The sequence below is a fragment of the Cryptococcus depauperatus genome, chromosome 7, assembly GCF_001720195.1.
Source record: "Cryptococcus depauperatus CBS 7841 chromosome 7, complete sequence".
Taxonomy (NCBI): domain Eukaryota; kingdom Fungi; phylum Basidiomycota; class Tremellomycetes; order Tremellales; family Cryptococcaceae; genus Cryptococcus; species Cryptococcus depauperatus.
In genome coordinates, this window is record NC_089474.1 from 1204655 (window position 1) to 1220273 (window position 15619).

At 43.5% G+C, this 15619-nt stretch overlaps 6 protein-coding genes and 1 non-coding gene across 7 annotated transcripts; 2 read left to right on the forward strand and 5 right to left on the reverse strand.

The window, feature by feature from the left end:
- Positions 1-682: 682 nt before the first annotated feature.
- On the reverse strand, positions 683-4027 carry L203_105799 (uncharacterized protein; the record flags this gene model as incomplete). Its single annotated transcript, XM_066215163.1, has 5 exons — positions 683-910; positions 970-2938; positions 2993-3469; positions 3523-3755; positions 3800-4027. 5 exons carry the CDS (start codon positions 4025-4027, stop codon positions 683-685), a joined length of 3135 nt encoding a protein of 1044 aa, XP_066071260.1.
- Positions 4028-4711: 684 nt separating this feature from the next.
- On the reverse strand, positions 4712-5283 carry L203_105800 (cytochrome c oxidase-assembly factor COX23, mitochondrial; the record flags this gene model as incomplete). Its single annotated transcript, XM_066215164.1, has 5 exons — positions 4712-4750; positions 4799-4843; positions 4898-4981; positions 5038-5058; positions 5167-5283. 5 exons carry the CDS (start codon positions 5281-5283, stop codon positions 4712-4714), a joined length of 306 nt encoding a protein of 101 aa, XP_066071261.1.
- Positions 5284-6061: 778 nt separating this feature from the next.
- On the reverse strand, positions 6062-7912 carry L203_105801 (uncharacterized protein; the record flags this gene model as incomplete). The annotated part of the gene is made up of 4 exons (XM_066215165.1): positions 6062-6143; positions 6212-6927; positions 7004-7498; positions 7547-7912. The coding sequence occupies 4 exons, from the start codon at positions 7910-7912 to the stop codon at positions 6062-6064; spliced, it is 1659 nt and encodes a 552-aa protein (XP_066071262.1).
- Positions 7913-8506: 594 nt separating this feature from the next.
- On the forward strand, positions 8507-8593 carry L203_105802. Its single transcript has one exon. It is a non-coding gene; the product is annotated as a tRNA-Asn (tRNA).
- A 284-nt stretch (positions 8594-8877) lies between these two features.
- On the forward strand, positions 8878-9840 carry L203_105803 (uncharacterized protein; the record flags this gene model as incomplete). The annotated part of the gene is made up of 4 exons (XM_066215166.1): positions 8878-9078; positions 9128-9247; positions 9295-9458; positions 9507-9840. 4 exons carry the CDS (start codon positions 8878-8880, stop codon positions 9838-9840), a joined length of 819 nt encoding a protein of 272 aa, XP_066071263.1.
- A 277-nt stretch (positions 9841-10117) lies between these two features.
- L203_105804 (uncharacterized protein) lies at positions 10118-12010 on the reverse strand (the record flags this gene model as incomplete). The annotated part of the gene is made up of 5 exons (XM_066215167.1): positions 10118-10165; positions 10220-10704; positions 10752-11002; positions 11047-11836; positions 11887-12010. 5 exons carry the CDS (start codon positions 12008-12010, stop codon positions 10118-10120), a joined length of 1698 nt encoding a protein of 565 aa, XP_066071264.1.
- Positions 12011-12526: 516 nt separating this feature from the next.
- Positions 12527-15520, reverse strand: L203_105805 (uncharacterized protein; the record flags this gene model as incomplete). The annotated part of the gene is made up of 9 exons (XM_066215168.1): positions 12527-12632; positions 12678-12939; positions 12985-13048; positions 13091-13518; positions 13566-13816; positions 13864-14042; positions 14094-14376; positions 14423-15252; positions 15302-15520. The coding sequence occupies 9 exons, from the start codon at positions 15518-15520 to the stop codon at positions 12527-12529; spliced, it is 2622 nt and encodes an 873-aa protein (XP_066071265.1).
- Positions 15521-15619: the final 99 nt, after the last annotated feature.

Sequence of the window (15619 nt, forward strand, 5' to 3'; positions counted from 1 at the left end):
TGAGAGGTTCACCGAACGCTCTATCTGATATAATCTTTAATGTGATAGTCCCAAGCCACTTGATTATGGGAGAGACTTGTTTCATAGGCGCGATGGAAGTTATGAAAGGCATAATGAAAAGATAAACATGCCTCTGGGTAATTGGCATGTCTGATAGCAAGCCTGCTTATTCCATCCTGTAGACTTATTACATCTAGCTATCATGCTACTACTCAAACATTTAAAAGTATTTAGTCAAGAGAAGAAAAGCTGTACACAATCTGTCTATCGCTGCCTTTGCAGTCAAATAATTGATCTAATAAGATATAAGCAGGTTATGAATGTTATTCTTATATCTAGAGTCCCGTTCTTTGTTTCAAAAGCAGCATCTTCATTGCATTCATCTTATTTGCGCTGAACGTCAGCTCCAGCTCATAAAACAACTCACATATGAAACATCTTTCAATTATTCAAGCTCCAAGAGTCGATCTTCTCAACGTTCTTATGATACTAAAAAGAACTCAATCTCAGCAATCGTCTTATTCGAACACATTTTCATAAAGCTTTTATTGCTAATATCAATGTGATATACTAACTATACTTCTTACAGACCAAACACAAGTGCATCTAATAGCATAACATTAGAAATATGCCCATATGTTCACAAAATATCCAAAAAGAGCAAGTCCATCAAACCCCATCCTCAAGCCTCATACAGACCTTCCCTTTGTAGTGGGATGGCTTCATATCCATCAGTGGCCATATTGTTTCTTCTGGTGAGTCTACGCAAAGACGGAAATCTTTCAACAGCAACATCAATACAATTGAGAGCTGCATTTTTGAGCACAGCTGATATTGTGATGAGGTAAGATTGGGAAGAGATAGGAACAGGATGATTTGGAGGAATTGCAGATAGAGGCCGAGTCCACCACTGACCACAGGTTTAGCACATCATCTACACGGAGCAAAGTCAGAAAAATTCAAACTTACTTTCAAAGTCAACGAAGATCCAACTACACTAACACTGCTGAAAGTCATAGCACCTGCGGCCATCATAGGATGCAAATGTACTCCCCAAGGCAACAAAACCCCCATTGCCAATGGAATCATCAATATATTATAGCAACAAGCCCAAATTAGATTCACTCTAATCTTTCTAAAGATCGTTCTCCCCAGATCAAGTGCTGCAACAACATCGAGAAGGTCTGAGTTCATGAGAACAATATCTGCAGCTGAGATGGCAATGCTTGTGCCAGAGGAAAGGGCGATACCGAGCGATGAAGAGACAAGAGCAGGAGAATCATTGATACCGTCACCAACCATGGCCACTGCGCCATGGCCAGCATTCGTGAGATCGGAAACAATCTTGGCTTTTCCCTTCGGACTTATGCCCGCGTAGATCTCATCATCGTCAATTCCGACTTGCCTGGCGACGGCTTGTGCTGTGGGTAGAGCATCTCCAGTAAGAAGAGTGACTTTAATGCCCATGTTCTTGAGAGAAGAGACAGCTTGAGCGCTAGTGAGTTTTGGTGAGTCAGTCAGGGATAGAGCTACCACTGGGATTGCCCTCTCTGGCCTGATGACAGACACAAAAATAACTGTTCTTGCAAGTTCCATTTCTTTTACCTCGAAATCTTCAATTTCTTGTGGTAAGATTCTCTCATCAAATGTATCCTTCTCCATGGAAGAGCACACAAACTGAGCTTTTCCAACTCGTACCTTTTCTTGTAGCCCCCCTGGAAGTTTAATAGTGGCTTCAAGACCTTCGCCAGTGTAAGACAGGAAATTAATTACCTCGCCCTGAGGTAAGGAAAGACCAGCGTTGGAGAGCACATCGCGTGTGTGAGATGCCACAGCAACACCCAATGGGTGCTCCGACCTAGCTTCAGCGATAGAAAGAAGCGCTAGGAGCGTATGTCTTTGAATAGGAGGAGCTGCAGTTGTTATTGATAGAGCGGCCACGGTATCTAGATCTTCATGGCCAATATTGACTTCAGATGATGAGGAGGCCCAACAGAAAGACGAGACACACATTTTGCCTGTAGTGATCGTTCCCGTTTTATCGAGCACTACCCTCCTGACGTCCTTTGTGACCTCGAGCGCTTTGCCACCTTTGATCAAGATTCCATTCTTTGCACCCACTCCAGTACCAACCATCACAGCTGTGGGAGTGCTTAATCCCAGTGCGCAAGGGCAAGCGACCACAACGACACTGATACACAGTTTGAGACAAACGCCAAACTTGGAAACACCAGGTGAATGAAATGGAGCTGGAAGATTGGCAAGGGAAGTAAACATTGAGATGCCCATCCAAATTACAAAGGTGATTACGGATAGAGCGATGACAATAGGTACAAAGACTCCGGCAACTTTGTCGGCGAACTGTTGGATGGGAGCCTTATTTGTCTGAGCTTCTTCCACAAGCTTCACGATTTGAGCTAGTGCAGTGTCTTTGCCAGCTCGCGTCACTCTAAAAGTGACAGTTCCATGACCGTTCACAGTCCCGCCAATAAGTTGAGAAGCAGCGGACTTTGGTATAGGGACAGCTTCGCCTGTGATCATGCTTTCGTCGACAGAAGTATTTCCAGTCAAAACTACTCCGTCTGCAGGAATCTTTTCACCCGGCACAAGCAATACGACATCTCCCACCTCCACTAGATCTGTGGGAATTTTTCTCGTTGCTGCTGAAGAATTTAGCGCTTCGCCCTCAGCGGGAGGATCAACATAAATTGTAGCTGAGCTCGGTGTTAAGCTTAGTAGGTCTGTCAAAGCTGCAGAAGTTTTGCCTTTGGCAATGTTTTCGATGTATCTTCCAAGAGAGACAAAAGTTATAAGCATGGTGGAAGTATCGAAGAACGTTTGTGGGTGATAATCTGGATTAGAGGAAAACACTGCAAAAAACATGGCGAGAACGGAATAAGTAAAAGCCGATGAAGTTCCCAAGACGACGAGAACATCCCTGAATTCTGTATCAGATAACCAAGCCTAGACAAAATGAGAAGAGTCCACATACATTGTAGCAGACCCATGTTTCAGAGATTTCCAGGCATTGGTATAGAACCTCCTAGCCAGCCAACATTGTACCGGCACAGTGAGAGCCAGGCAAATTAGATCTCCCAGATATATACCTGTTATAACCTTCCACATGGTCCAACCCATGAGCCAGCTTGGCAAATACATTGCCATCATTTCTACCAGAAACACAGGCACAGCAAAGAATGTGGATGTGATAAACGTTTTTCTCCAAAGTGCTGCCTCCTTGTGTTTCTTCAATGAAAGAAGCTGGGAATTGTCTGAGGTAAAAGTAGGAAGGAACGAAAGATGCGGAAAAGCTGATGAGAGAATGTCTAAAATGTGACGAAGAGACGAGATATTGGACGAGTAGGCCAAATGCAAATATGTGTACGGTGCCGGGAAGAGGACAGAATGCACACCTGGGATAGATTGTAATCTCCCTTGAAGGTCAACAGCGGTTTCCTGACTTTCACGGCTACTCTTTGTTAGTATCAAAGGTTATTGTAGATGACAAGGGTAATGACATACCCATAGACTCTGAGCTCAACTTGCTCCACACTACTCTTCTCAACAACCGCCGCTTCAAAACCTATATCTTCAATTTCCTCTGCTATAGTATCGCCTGTCCATTTTTCTCCATTAGATCGGACGTAATCCCCATCGTATTCCATCACTCCTCGCTCAGCGAGCAGTGAGACTTGTACTGAATGAATTCCCGGTTGCTTCAGCTGCTTTTCTATTGACGCCACACAAGCGCCGCACTTTTATGCCATTAGCACTTCCCAATCTCAAACTGGCTACCCACAGTCATTCCTCCAATTACTACCTCGACTCTTTTTAGGTTTCTTTCCGCCTCCTTACTAAGCACTCCCTTCCCTTCCTCATCTTCAAGCGCTATTCGCTGATTTGCGTTTGGAGACGTGAAAACATACCTTATAGGAGTAGGGATATTGTTGACGAGAGAAGTGAGCAAGGAAGAGTTGGACGTTGAGCGGTGGCGGCCTTCTTGAGGCGGAGCACAGAGATGAGTCATATTGTCGTATTTTAATACTCGTGAGAATAGCTCTATCACTCTCGCTACCCTTCTCAAAGCCTCTTGTCTTCCCTTTTCTATGCTTGTAGGCAATTTCTTGTAAAGTTGAAATAAAAAGACGATAATAAAACAGAAAAGGATTTGTATTCCGACAGCTTTTTGTATTCAAAGTCCGCCAAAGAAACAGGTGACGTCGACTGAACGAGATTTCTAATCAGATTGGATTAATTCTAATGTAGTATTTGTGATCATTTTTATTTCTAATCGATTCTTTGTTTAAATTCTAATCATCGTTTATTTTGAAGACCGCATTAGAATGTTTGGCCATTAGTTTCAAATGGATATGGATAGATTATTCATATACTTCAAATAATTATTTTTATTACAACTGATGACAGAAATCATTTGCATCGTCGCCAATAAAGTCACCATACTCTGTCAAGCCAACCAGAGACAAGGCAGTGTTCACAAATGGCCCAAATTCATGTGAGCAAGCACTACCCTGTAGACTTTGCTGTATAGATGTATTAGAAAATGCGATGGACGGGTAAGATAAAGCATGATTTAATTACCATTATATCGTACAAGTCACTTATACATTAAGAAATAATGTCAACGATTTGTGCTGTACATCTTGTTAGCTGTCGATAATATACTATGCAACAGTCATTTACCTAGCCAATCTCAGTTTCCTTTCAATCTGTCCTCTTTTCGCATGGCCAGCTACCAACCACAGTATTAATTCTGTATTCATTTGTTGCAAAAACATACCCAATTTCCTTTACATTGCCTATAAGCTGCAAAGAATTGAAGACACTTTAGATACAACGTTAACCACTTTGTTCAAGCAACAGACGATAGGGAACTCACCTCGCCCCGGTTGTAATGTGCTCTCTCTAGGCAATCCAGAGAGGCTTTTCGAGCGGTTTCACAGGGGTCAACAAACTGCCCCTTCTATCAGTTGAAGGTTCTGTACATCATAGGTTGAATCCTGCCAATCTTTAACCGACCTTGCTGACAGTCTTTTTTTCCTACAGATACTTTAGCTCGTTCTCTTTAATTTAGCAGAGGCCGTACTCCATAGGCTTGCTCTCGTTATTTTACCCAGATATTCAACTGGCCAACAAGGATTGACATACCTGATGCGCTTTAAAAGTCTCCTTGTAATCCTCGGGCACTTCAAGGTCCTTCGTGGGAGGTGCTGGACGATCAGCAAAAGGTAATGGTGTCGTTGATGGCGGGACACGGGTGGCCATGTTAATAGTGTTTTTCTATACTTGTGACTCGATTTTGCAAAAGATGTATTGAAATGCGATAAGCAAAAGTAATTGAAAGATGGCGGATTAAAAATGTGGAGGTTTGAAGATCAGTCAAAAGTATTTCATTTTAAAGGATGCGTTTTTAAAATACAACCATGTACAGCACTGATTTACATCCCATATTCAATTATAATTTTCTGGCCAACTTTCATTGCTATATCTGTGGGCGCCTTAAAGACACAGCTAGCCTGAGAATAAATGAAGAGTATCAACCCATTACATTGCTCAAGGGTATTCATCATCTTCCTCACATTACATTTTTACAACGAACATGAATGTATACAAAATAGCCATAAGCGTTCAAACATGGGTACAAAAGCGATTCAAGCACTTGAAAGAAGGACAAACAAGTTAGTTTAGCTCTCGGCTCACACCAGGCATAATTGCGTGCGTAAAACCAAAAAAAGTTGCCTTCTTCCCTTGACTATCTCTGCTCATACTCTTCTTCCGTTTCCATTTTCATCGTATTGGTGTTGGTTTGCTTGGTCATTACCAGTCACTTCATTCTTAACAACTTCCCAGGATTTTTTTTTCGATTTTTCTGTACAAATTATGATATACAATCAATTGGAGGGAATGTTGTCAATTATTCGCTTTTCGCATCGCTAGTGGGAACGATAGGAACAATGTGGTAAAGAGTGGGCGCCATGATTGTGGGTATTTGGCAGGATATGTGTCTTAATATGTCGAGTGAGGTTTTAATGGGTTTATAGAATTAGACGACGACAGAAACTTGAACAGGCGTCTCAGTGCGACGTCCAAGCATACCGAGGTTTAAACCAGCCTGCTTCCTGATCCTACACAGAAAGGTAATCAGACTCATTTTTATTTTATTTTCAAAGTCAGAATGAAAGATAAAACACACCTAGCCTGGAAATTCTTGTTACCCAAATCTTTGATATCTCCGGGAGGACCCAACGGCTGCCTCGCAACCAACACCTTTTTCCCTACAGATTGGCTTGCGATTCTCTCTTCTCTGATTTGAGTCCTACTAGTGGCTGTAAGAGGGTAAGTGTGAACTCTTTTCTCTTCAGCTCCACTAGCAACAGGCAGGGGCGCAGCAAGAGGAGCAGGGTGGCCAATACCGAGTTCAAGAGGCATACGAGCAGACTTTGTGGTGGGTGAGGCTGGGGTGGTGCGAGGTACCTCTGCGGGTGAAATCTTTTCTTGAGTTGTGGAATGATCTTCAGAAGCAGAGCGTTTAGAAAGCGCTGCCGTTAAAGTGCCGAAAGAAGAAGTACCAGAAGCTGCGAGAGCAGCGCGAGCTTGAGCAAAGCGGCCGCCTGGTGCAGTTTTTGCAACGATAGAAGGGTTCAACAGTCTCGTAGTGTTCAGCGTAGTAGCAGTTTCAGATCCAGAGACAGATTTTGTAGGCGAAGAAGCTTGAGACCTCCAACTGGGTGAAGTAGGGCTTGTACTTGTTCCAGGCGAAATTACAAAAGACTGCCCAAAATGTCCACCAAATGCTGTTTGACTACCTGTGAGCCCTGGTTCAAACCTTGAACGGTCATTCCCAATAACGCTTTTGACGACCGGTTCAAAACGCGCTTTAAAGTCATCAACCATCATACTCTTATTCCACTAAAAAGGAAAGCTTGGTCAGCACATGTTTGCAAGCTGCGTAGCCCTTGAGCATAGACATTCTTTGCTGTCTTACCTGAAGTTCTGATTGCACGTGAGCTTGTACAAAAGTCTCGCGTTGCCGGCTCATCTCTCTCAGCTTTTCCCGCTCCCCTTGCTGTATTCTCATCTGTTCTTGTTGCTGAGCCAAGAACTGCCTTTTAGTGGCCTCTCTCTGAATAGCCAGTAGCTCCAACTGTTTTTGCTGCATTGCACGCTGAATGTGAAGCTGCTTTTCGTATTCTGCTTGTTCAGCCTGTCGCTGAGCCGCAAGACGCCCTTGATACTGAGCTTTCGCCTGAGCAGAGGATATAGAAGAGAGAGCAGAGTAATGACGGTCAGTGGCCGCCTGCTGAGCTTGTTGGAGCTCTAAGAGAGCCATAGCCTCTCGTACATGGGCAGTATTGCCTTGCTGCGCAAGCAAATTGAGGAGAGCCTGTTGCTGGATCTGTTGTTGTGTTTGTTGTGGGTAGGGCTGGTCATATTTGGGTATGTTGGGCGTTTTCGATTTTTTCTCTCTACCTCGGTAGGTCTAATATAAGTCAGCCAAATTTGATTTGAGTAAAGTCACAAAGCTTACAGAATATCCGCTTCGGTTATAAGGCATGCCATTGGGGTCAAGACCCAACGAAGCCATCTTCGCTGCAATGAAAGCAGAGTCGTCGCCGTCTTCCTCATCACTAAAAGTTGGGCCCAAAGTGTGATCCGCTCCAGCATACTTCACCTGTCTGTCCGGACCTGGACCGTGACTATGTGCGGACATATGAAGAGGAGGAGGTGGGGGAGGTGCAAGGGGAGTGGTGAGGCGACCATTAGGTCCCATTTGCAAGGGCGAAGAGATCGTATTGGCATAAGGAGCTTTGCTGGAAGGAAAAGAAGGAACAGTGATTACTGAAGTGGTCATTGAAGAAGGGCTAGGATAAATCGACGTCATGACTGAAGACATAATTTCTTTTTTCTTTTATTGATCTGTAAAGTTTTTCTTGTCGTTGAGAGTATAAAAGCACAGGTAAAACGAGAGTCAAAATTCTTTTTGAATTGGCGGTCTTAGCACTAAAAAGGTCGTTTTTGTAAGGATGATGAGGGCCCAGCAAGCGCGTGTTTTGGTCGTAGTTCAGAGAAGAGATATGGATGGGAATTTTATTATTGAGACAAGTTTAAAAAGAAGATATGGGTAAAAGAAAGAAATCCAAAAGAAACAAGAGATAGAAATTGAAGAAAATATTGGGGTCATCCAGAAACCTCAACTTGCATGACGTGGATTTTGCTACTTATCATGCCTTGACAACTTTTGGTTGTTGAATTGAGAATATATCCATAGGTCACAACAATGACTGAGAGTTTTCAAACATGCTTCGGCGTAAATTTCTATTCTATGAGAGACAAAGTGGCAGTCTAATTAAGTGAGCAAGAACAGACAATCCACTTTTTGTAAAACACTACAAATCAGAGGTTATTTCCGATACTTGTTCACAAATCAAATTTAGTGGGTAGGAAAAAAACGAATTATAATCCATTTAAATGTAGCACTTCGTAAGGATGCCCCGTGGCTGAGCTGGTTACAGCGGTTGACTGTTATGTTTACATAATAATCAGACGGTCGAGAGTTCGAGTCTCTCCGGGGCAGCATTCTTTTTATACTAGAATTTTTAATTCTCGCTTTATATCCATTTTGACGTTCATTCGTTTGAAGTATTCTCCCCCAGTAACTTTCCAACCAACGAATTTTACAATTCTATTCATCATCTTAACCCAAGACTCCCAGCAAAAGAGCAAATTTGTGGTCGTCTACCTCCGATGAACCTCCACCGGAGAACCTCTAAAATTCTACATCTTTTTTGAAACTTTTTCATTTGCTTTTTAAAACGCAACTCCATCTTGTCGCCATCTTACAATCTCCTGTCGCGCAACATGCCAGCGGAGCAAAAACGGCGCCAAACTGCTCATTCATATCGCCAGCCTCGAACACCTTCCGACCCTTCGTCGTCAAAGAGTAATCGACCTAGACCTACTCACAAGATTCCAACGACAGAAGTTCGCGATAACAGCGGCATACCTGGTCTAAGCAAGCTAAAGTCCTCCATCCGACAGACTAGACGTCTATTGTCCAAGGTATCCAAAACAGTATAAAGCGTTTGATTTACTGATGTTGTGCCACCAGGATAATCTTGATCCAGCGTTGCGCATTCAGACTCAAAGAAGATTGACCAGTCTAGAATCTGACCTCGCAGCGGCACAAAGGAGAAATATCGAACGAACGAATGGCGCTCGCTATCACAAAGTGAGCTTGTCCATTTACAACTTCAATACCCATCTGATTCGTTCAAGGTCAAATTTTTCGAGCGTCAAAAGCTTCTCAGAATAATCAAGAGACTGAAAAAGAAGCTTTCTGACTCGACAGACAAAAAGACATTGAGTGACGAGAAGAGATTCAAATATGATGAGGAGTTGGAGGATGCTAGAGTGATGTTGAACTACGTTTTGCATTACCCGTCAGTCTTTGCCCTTCTCCCATGTATCTGGACACTTACACAACATAGGAATACTCAAAAGTATATTGCTCTTTTCCCATCTTCTTCTCCAACCCAACCTGATACTGAAAATAAAGAAGACAAGCTACGCCTACCTCCGCTTCTCCACCCTCCGCCCTCTTCTCTTGATGGGCCTTTTCAACGCCGATATGACCTCTTGCTGGAAACAAAACAGCTTATGGATAAAGGCAAATTAAAAGGCGAGCCTGAGAATGAAATGAAGAAGGGAATAGAAGATGGCGTTGTAGTTGGACTTGGTGCCGACGTTCAAATAGGATTAACCGAGTCAACCGCGCAAAAAGACCAACCACAAGATGACTTTTTTGAATCTGGAGACAAGTAGGATAAAAAGGAATACATCACATATATATCCCTGATATTTTATAATCTAGATGCCAGCATCTAATACTGGAAGCTACACTTGTGAAAAGGGCGTCTAGTAAAAGGAAAAAGAAAATGTAATGAGAGCGAATCAAAAGTGTATTCAAAGTAAACGCAATGTAGCACACTCTATTAATTAGCTCTCAAACGGAAATACAAGAAAAGAAAAGCTAATAGTCTAACTACAGATAAGGCTGTTTTTCATAAAACGGCCACTCGAGTTAATAAAAGTAAAGACATCAACAGGTTATTGAACCAGAGTGATAATTAAAATTATAAATACCATTCTATCGATCACAACATAAGCTTCCCACAAACAAAACAAAAGAAAAAAAACATACCCAACACGTGTCGATAACACTGACATTGGACGTGGATTGTCCATGGCCACCATGCCAAGTGACGAATTCAAAAGTTTGCTGTCCAACACTCATAGGCACTTCAATCATTTGAACGCCAGCGTCTACTGTCTGGACGACGGGTGGATTGTTTCCCGAAGTAATCTTGACGAGCCCGCCCTCCTTAGTCTGAGTAGAAACAAAGACAGTGTCCTGCAAAAACTCCCAACCAGTGGGCTTGCTTCCACAATTGTCGGTACTGTCACAAGAGACGTCCTTGAGGTGTGGTCGGTACCAATACACGAGTTGTTCCTGTTCAATGATAGGGACAGAAGAGCCAGCCTTAAAAGCTTTAATGTACGGAATGGCAAAGTCAAGCATAGCAGCATGATCAAGACCAGAAGCCCAAAGAGATGAGGAATCATCCGTGTGAGGAGTGTTGTAAGGACCAACATGGTGAGACTCTCCATAGTCGTTCCAAGTGATGACTGCAAAAGTATTAGAAGTTGCCCACTCTCAATGCAATCAAACATACTCTCGAGAAAGTTCAATCTGCTACCAAGTTCCAAGATCTGATCCCATCTAGTCTGCCATAGAGCCTCGCTCTTGAAAACCCAATTTTTCGAATACGAAACTTCCTTCCCAAAGTGGGTGCTAAACCAAGGAGAGACAGGTGCCATGTAAGTCTTGCCTGCAGCCTCAGTTTGCTTGAGATACTCAAGGTCCCGAGAGGTGTCTTTTTCGGCATCAACAGGAACATTGTCAAGTTGCCCAGACCATGCCGCCCTTTTAAATAGTCAGCATAAATAACAAGACAAAAGTAAACATACCAAGAAAAGAGACCAGAGACACCAGCATTATTGACATTTTCTGCCGAAGGTTGCCAACAAGGCACAGCGTAGATGGGTTCACCGACCTGTTGTGCCACCTCGACAAAGTTAAAGCCATCGCCAATAAATGTAGACACAAAAGGCTTTCCATCAACTCGATATTGAGCGGGAGAATCTTTGTAGCGCTTCAACATGTCTGCGACACCGCCAGTATCCGGAAGTTTGTACCAATTAAAGTCAAAAGAGATAAAGAGATCAAAGTTCCCGACAGATGCACCGGCGGCATAGGCAAGATCCAGTTGTTGTTGGGTATACGGGTCAACTCCAATGTTTAGCGCAAACCCATCAATGCCCTTTTCTTTGGCCAGTTGCATATCGGCAACCCAGTCGGCATTTTCATAGGTCGAGACGATGCCGACCATGAAATGCGCAAATACTTTTTTGGGGCCAGAAACCGCGGTTGTAGCAGGAGGAGTAGATGTAGTGGTAGGAGATCTTTGAGCAGTGGAAAGATTGATACCAGCGGAAAGCGTCAAGCCAAGGGCTGCAGCTTTAGCAATGATACCATCGGGAAGGAGGCCTGATTTGTTCGTCACTGAGGCAGAGTTGGCAGTTTTGGACTTTGTCCCAGAGGCCACAGTAGTTGGCGCAGCTGATGTAGTGCTTATTGCACCAGCAACCAATTCTGCAGCGCTTGAGAGAGCGGCCGCGGTCGTCGTAGGCAAGTCATCATCCCATACCGTTTTCGTCACAAAAACAGTTTCCCACACAACTTTATCAGTGATTGTCGCTACAGCACATAAGCACCTTCCAAGGGAGTCGCTCAATCAAAGGACATACATGGATTCTGCTTTCCGGCAGCCCTGTTGATGACATGATGTCTTCGCCGCGAATCAGGAGCGTGAACAGATGTTGCGAGTTGACTCCCCAGCAAGAGAGAAAGTAGGGCAGATGTGACGCGCATGGTAAGGGATAGGTCGGAAGCAGATGATTAAAAGGTCTAGTAGAGCACTGTTGAAGACGCTGAAAGAATGACTTGGCCAAGATCAACTCGACCAGCGGTTAGGATACTAGACCACTATGGTTGGAGTGGCAAAGAAAAGGGAAAGAGAGAGAAGAAAAAGAGAAAAAAGAAGGATGGAGGTGTTAAATCAAGAAGCACAACATCTGTTTGCCTTTTGTACAAAATTGGGAAAGGATGTTTCGAAAATCACCCTTGATGGTGGAAAGTGAAACGACACACAAATTCCGTGCCTGGTGTGTTCAGGGCCATCCGTACGGAAATAAACTATACCAGCTTACCAAATAATATTCTTACACAATCAAAAACACGCTAAAAATGTTCATCCATCATACACGTCAGCTCCCAGACGCGACGCGTCTTGAGTCTGATATCTTTACGTCATCTTCCATTTCCATCTCACCAAAGAATCAGCTGGTCACATATATACCTACAACAAATACATTACGTAACACCATACTATGAATGATGAATCCTTCCACCCTTGCCCCATTTTTCTATTAAAAAATCCGTCATCCATTCATACAATTCTCTATAAGCATGTCGCCTATCCATGGAATGTTTTCTATCTGCAGTCAGCTATAAAGGTCGGCAACGACAGGTTACTCACGAATCTGTAAACATTCTAAATCTCCAGCCCCTCACTTCCGTTTGAGTCAACTTGTCTAGCAGAGAAGCTGAGTTGGCATAGTGCACATTGTCATCACCGCTACCATGTGCCCAGATAAAGTCGACCTTGTCGCCTGAGAAAGAGGTAACGTTGTTGACCGCAGACGCAAGGTATCCTTCAGGATTGAGTTTAGGAGTAGACATGTATCGCTCGGTATAGATGGAGTCGTAGTAGAGCCAATTAGTTACGGGAGCTACAGCCACTGTACTTGCTTGAGCTTTTGTTGGAATATTGGATAGACACTTACTGCCCAAGGTGAATACTCCAGTGTCGGCTTCGACAGTTTTACAGGTTAGATACCCCCCATAGCTCTACACAAACGCATTAGCACGGCAAGAGTCAAGATCACCCACCCATCCCCAAATTCCGATTCTGCTCCTGTCAACATATCGCCTCTTTATCATTTCTTTTGCAGCCTGTAGCTGGTCCACCACCTCATACTTTCCCAACTCGTCTCGTACCGAGTTTTTTAACCCTCTTCCTTTGAAACCAGTCCCTCGACCGTCAAGCATTACCACAATGTACTTTTCTGTGCTTGCAAGATAATAGTGCCAATCAAACTCAAATCGATTAGATACCATCTGCGATCCAGGTCCGCCATAGACGCGGATTAAAACGGGATACTTGCGTCGCCCAGTGGTATCAATTCTGGGAGGTAGGATTTCAAGCATATTGAGCTCGTGCCCTTCGGATTGAATGGTTGTTCGTGTAACAAGTGGACGAAGGTACTCAGAGAGAGTTTTGTTGAGCTCCGAATTCCCTTCTAATAGGATGTTTGGCCCTGATAGCAGTCAGCAGAATCTCTAGACACTTGGTAGCACGGCATACGCTCTCCTTCATCTCTCGTATTTTCTTTTTCGGTGTCAGCCTCAATTAATCGCTGCCAAGGCACATCTGGACCCTTATAACTAAGGACATAGTAGCCAGCCTCAGGCGAAAACTTTGCTTCGTAATAGCCTGGGGAATTAGTGTCCGTGATTGGTGTGGGTGATTCGTCATACGCTTTTATGTCAAATTCGGTAGGGATAGGGATAGAAAAAATGTGTCTGTCAATCGAAGGCTTGGCAGCCGTAAAGTAACTGAATGGTTTGTTAGCTGGTCCCAAGAGACGGAAAAATTGACAAACATGAGGCCAATTTTGTCATCTACGCCAGAAATCTCAGTGACTTCCCACTCTCCCTTAGTGAGCCAGATAGGTTTGGTGCTGTTCAGAGGTGAGAAGAACGCGATATGGTTGTAACCGTTGTTTGGCACTATGTCAAGGTATCCGGAGACTGGGGTATCAACTGGAACAACATTCTGCTTCTGTACTCTTTATGAGTTTGAATTAATCGTGAGAAACAGGCAAACACAAACATGATCAATCCATCCTTTGTCGCCTTCTTCCCCATCTTCACCCAGTATTCTCACAACCTTGCCCTCTTTTTTGCCCTGCTCAAAGAGCACAACATTTCCCCTTCTTGCTGATCGATCAGTCTCCTTGACGAGCAAGGTATCATTGCCAGCCCAGCTGACTTCGGTTATCACTTCATCATCTACTGGCAGCTTTTCTGCCCATGTGAGTGAAGATAGTGAATGTCTCAAAAGACTATAAATGTGAACCGAGACAAGAGGGTTGGGTGTGCCGGGCTTGGGGTATCTTCAAACAGTTAGCTGCCTTCGACTCATCAGCTGACAATACATACTTCATATCAAGTTCGGACTGGTATTGATGTACTTCAAACGCATCTTCACCAGGATTATAATATAGCAACTTGAAATCTTTGACATTGCTTTCGTCGCTCCTGAGAAAGGCAATGTTCTTGGCATCAGGGCTCCACCAAAAGGCAGAATCCGTTTCAAACACTTCTTCTTCATATACCCAGTCTGGGACACCATTAAAGACGGTGTGGCTTCCGTCGGTTGTTATGCGAATTGGTGTGGGAGAGTTGGAAACCATTTGGCTTTCAGAAATCAGATAAAGATCGTTGGAACTGACAAAGGCCAAAGCATGTCCAACAGGAGACCAGATGCACTTTGTGATGGTAGGTGGGTTCATGGCCTCTATTACAGGAAATGTCGCTCCATCTTTCCTCCTATGGATCCAGTAGTTTCCAAACGAAGAGTGACGCCATTGCTTGACATGGTCAGTCTTGAAGAGAACATACTCCATATCAGATGATAAAGCCCATGATTGCCAAGGCAACTTTTCTCCCTCTAGATTCTTGACAAGAGAAGAGTTGACGAGCAAGGTATCGCTTGACCTATTCCGGACAGTGTTGAGTACAATGTTGCCCTTGTCGTCAACATGACTAAAAGTCCCATCTTGTGCTTCTTTTATCCAATTAATCTGTTTTGAGTAAGCCGCAAATGTCCCATTGAAAATAAGGTCCATCGTTATCCTTTTTGTGCCATCATTAAAAGAAAAGGAAGGAACAGAGTATCCAGAAGCTGCTAATCCACCAATTATGATCGCAAAAGTGATAATTCCAATCAAGATGACTAATATCTTGCGAGACTTTCTCCTTGGCTGTAACTTTCGAGTCCATCAGACCTCTCATCGAGTATCAACTTTGAGAGCTTACCGATCTATGCCCAGAGCCGAGATTCTCTTCTAATTCATAGATATTGGCATGCCCCTCCTCCATGTCGGGATCATCTCTGAATCGGTCGTTCTTTTCATTAAAAGGGGAGACATCGAGGTTATCTTCATATTCCGTAGAAGATGATGAGCGTGGGGATGCAATGCTTTGAGGAATACGAGGAGAAGGCAAATCATCTATATGTGTATAGAGGGTTGACATGTTGTATACAATGGATAAAGATGTAATTAGAAATAATATTAAAATTAAAAGTTGTTCATATGAAGATGGTTATTTAAAAAGGATCCTGCTTACATAGTG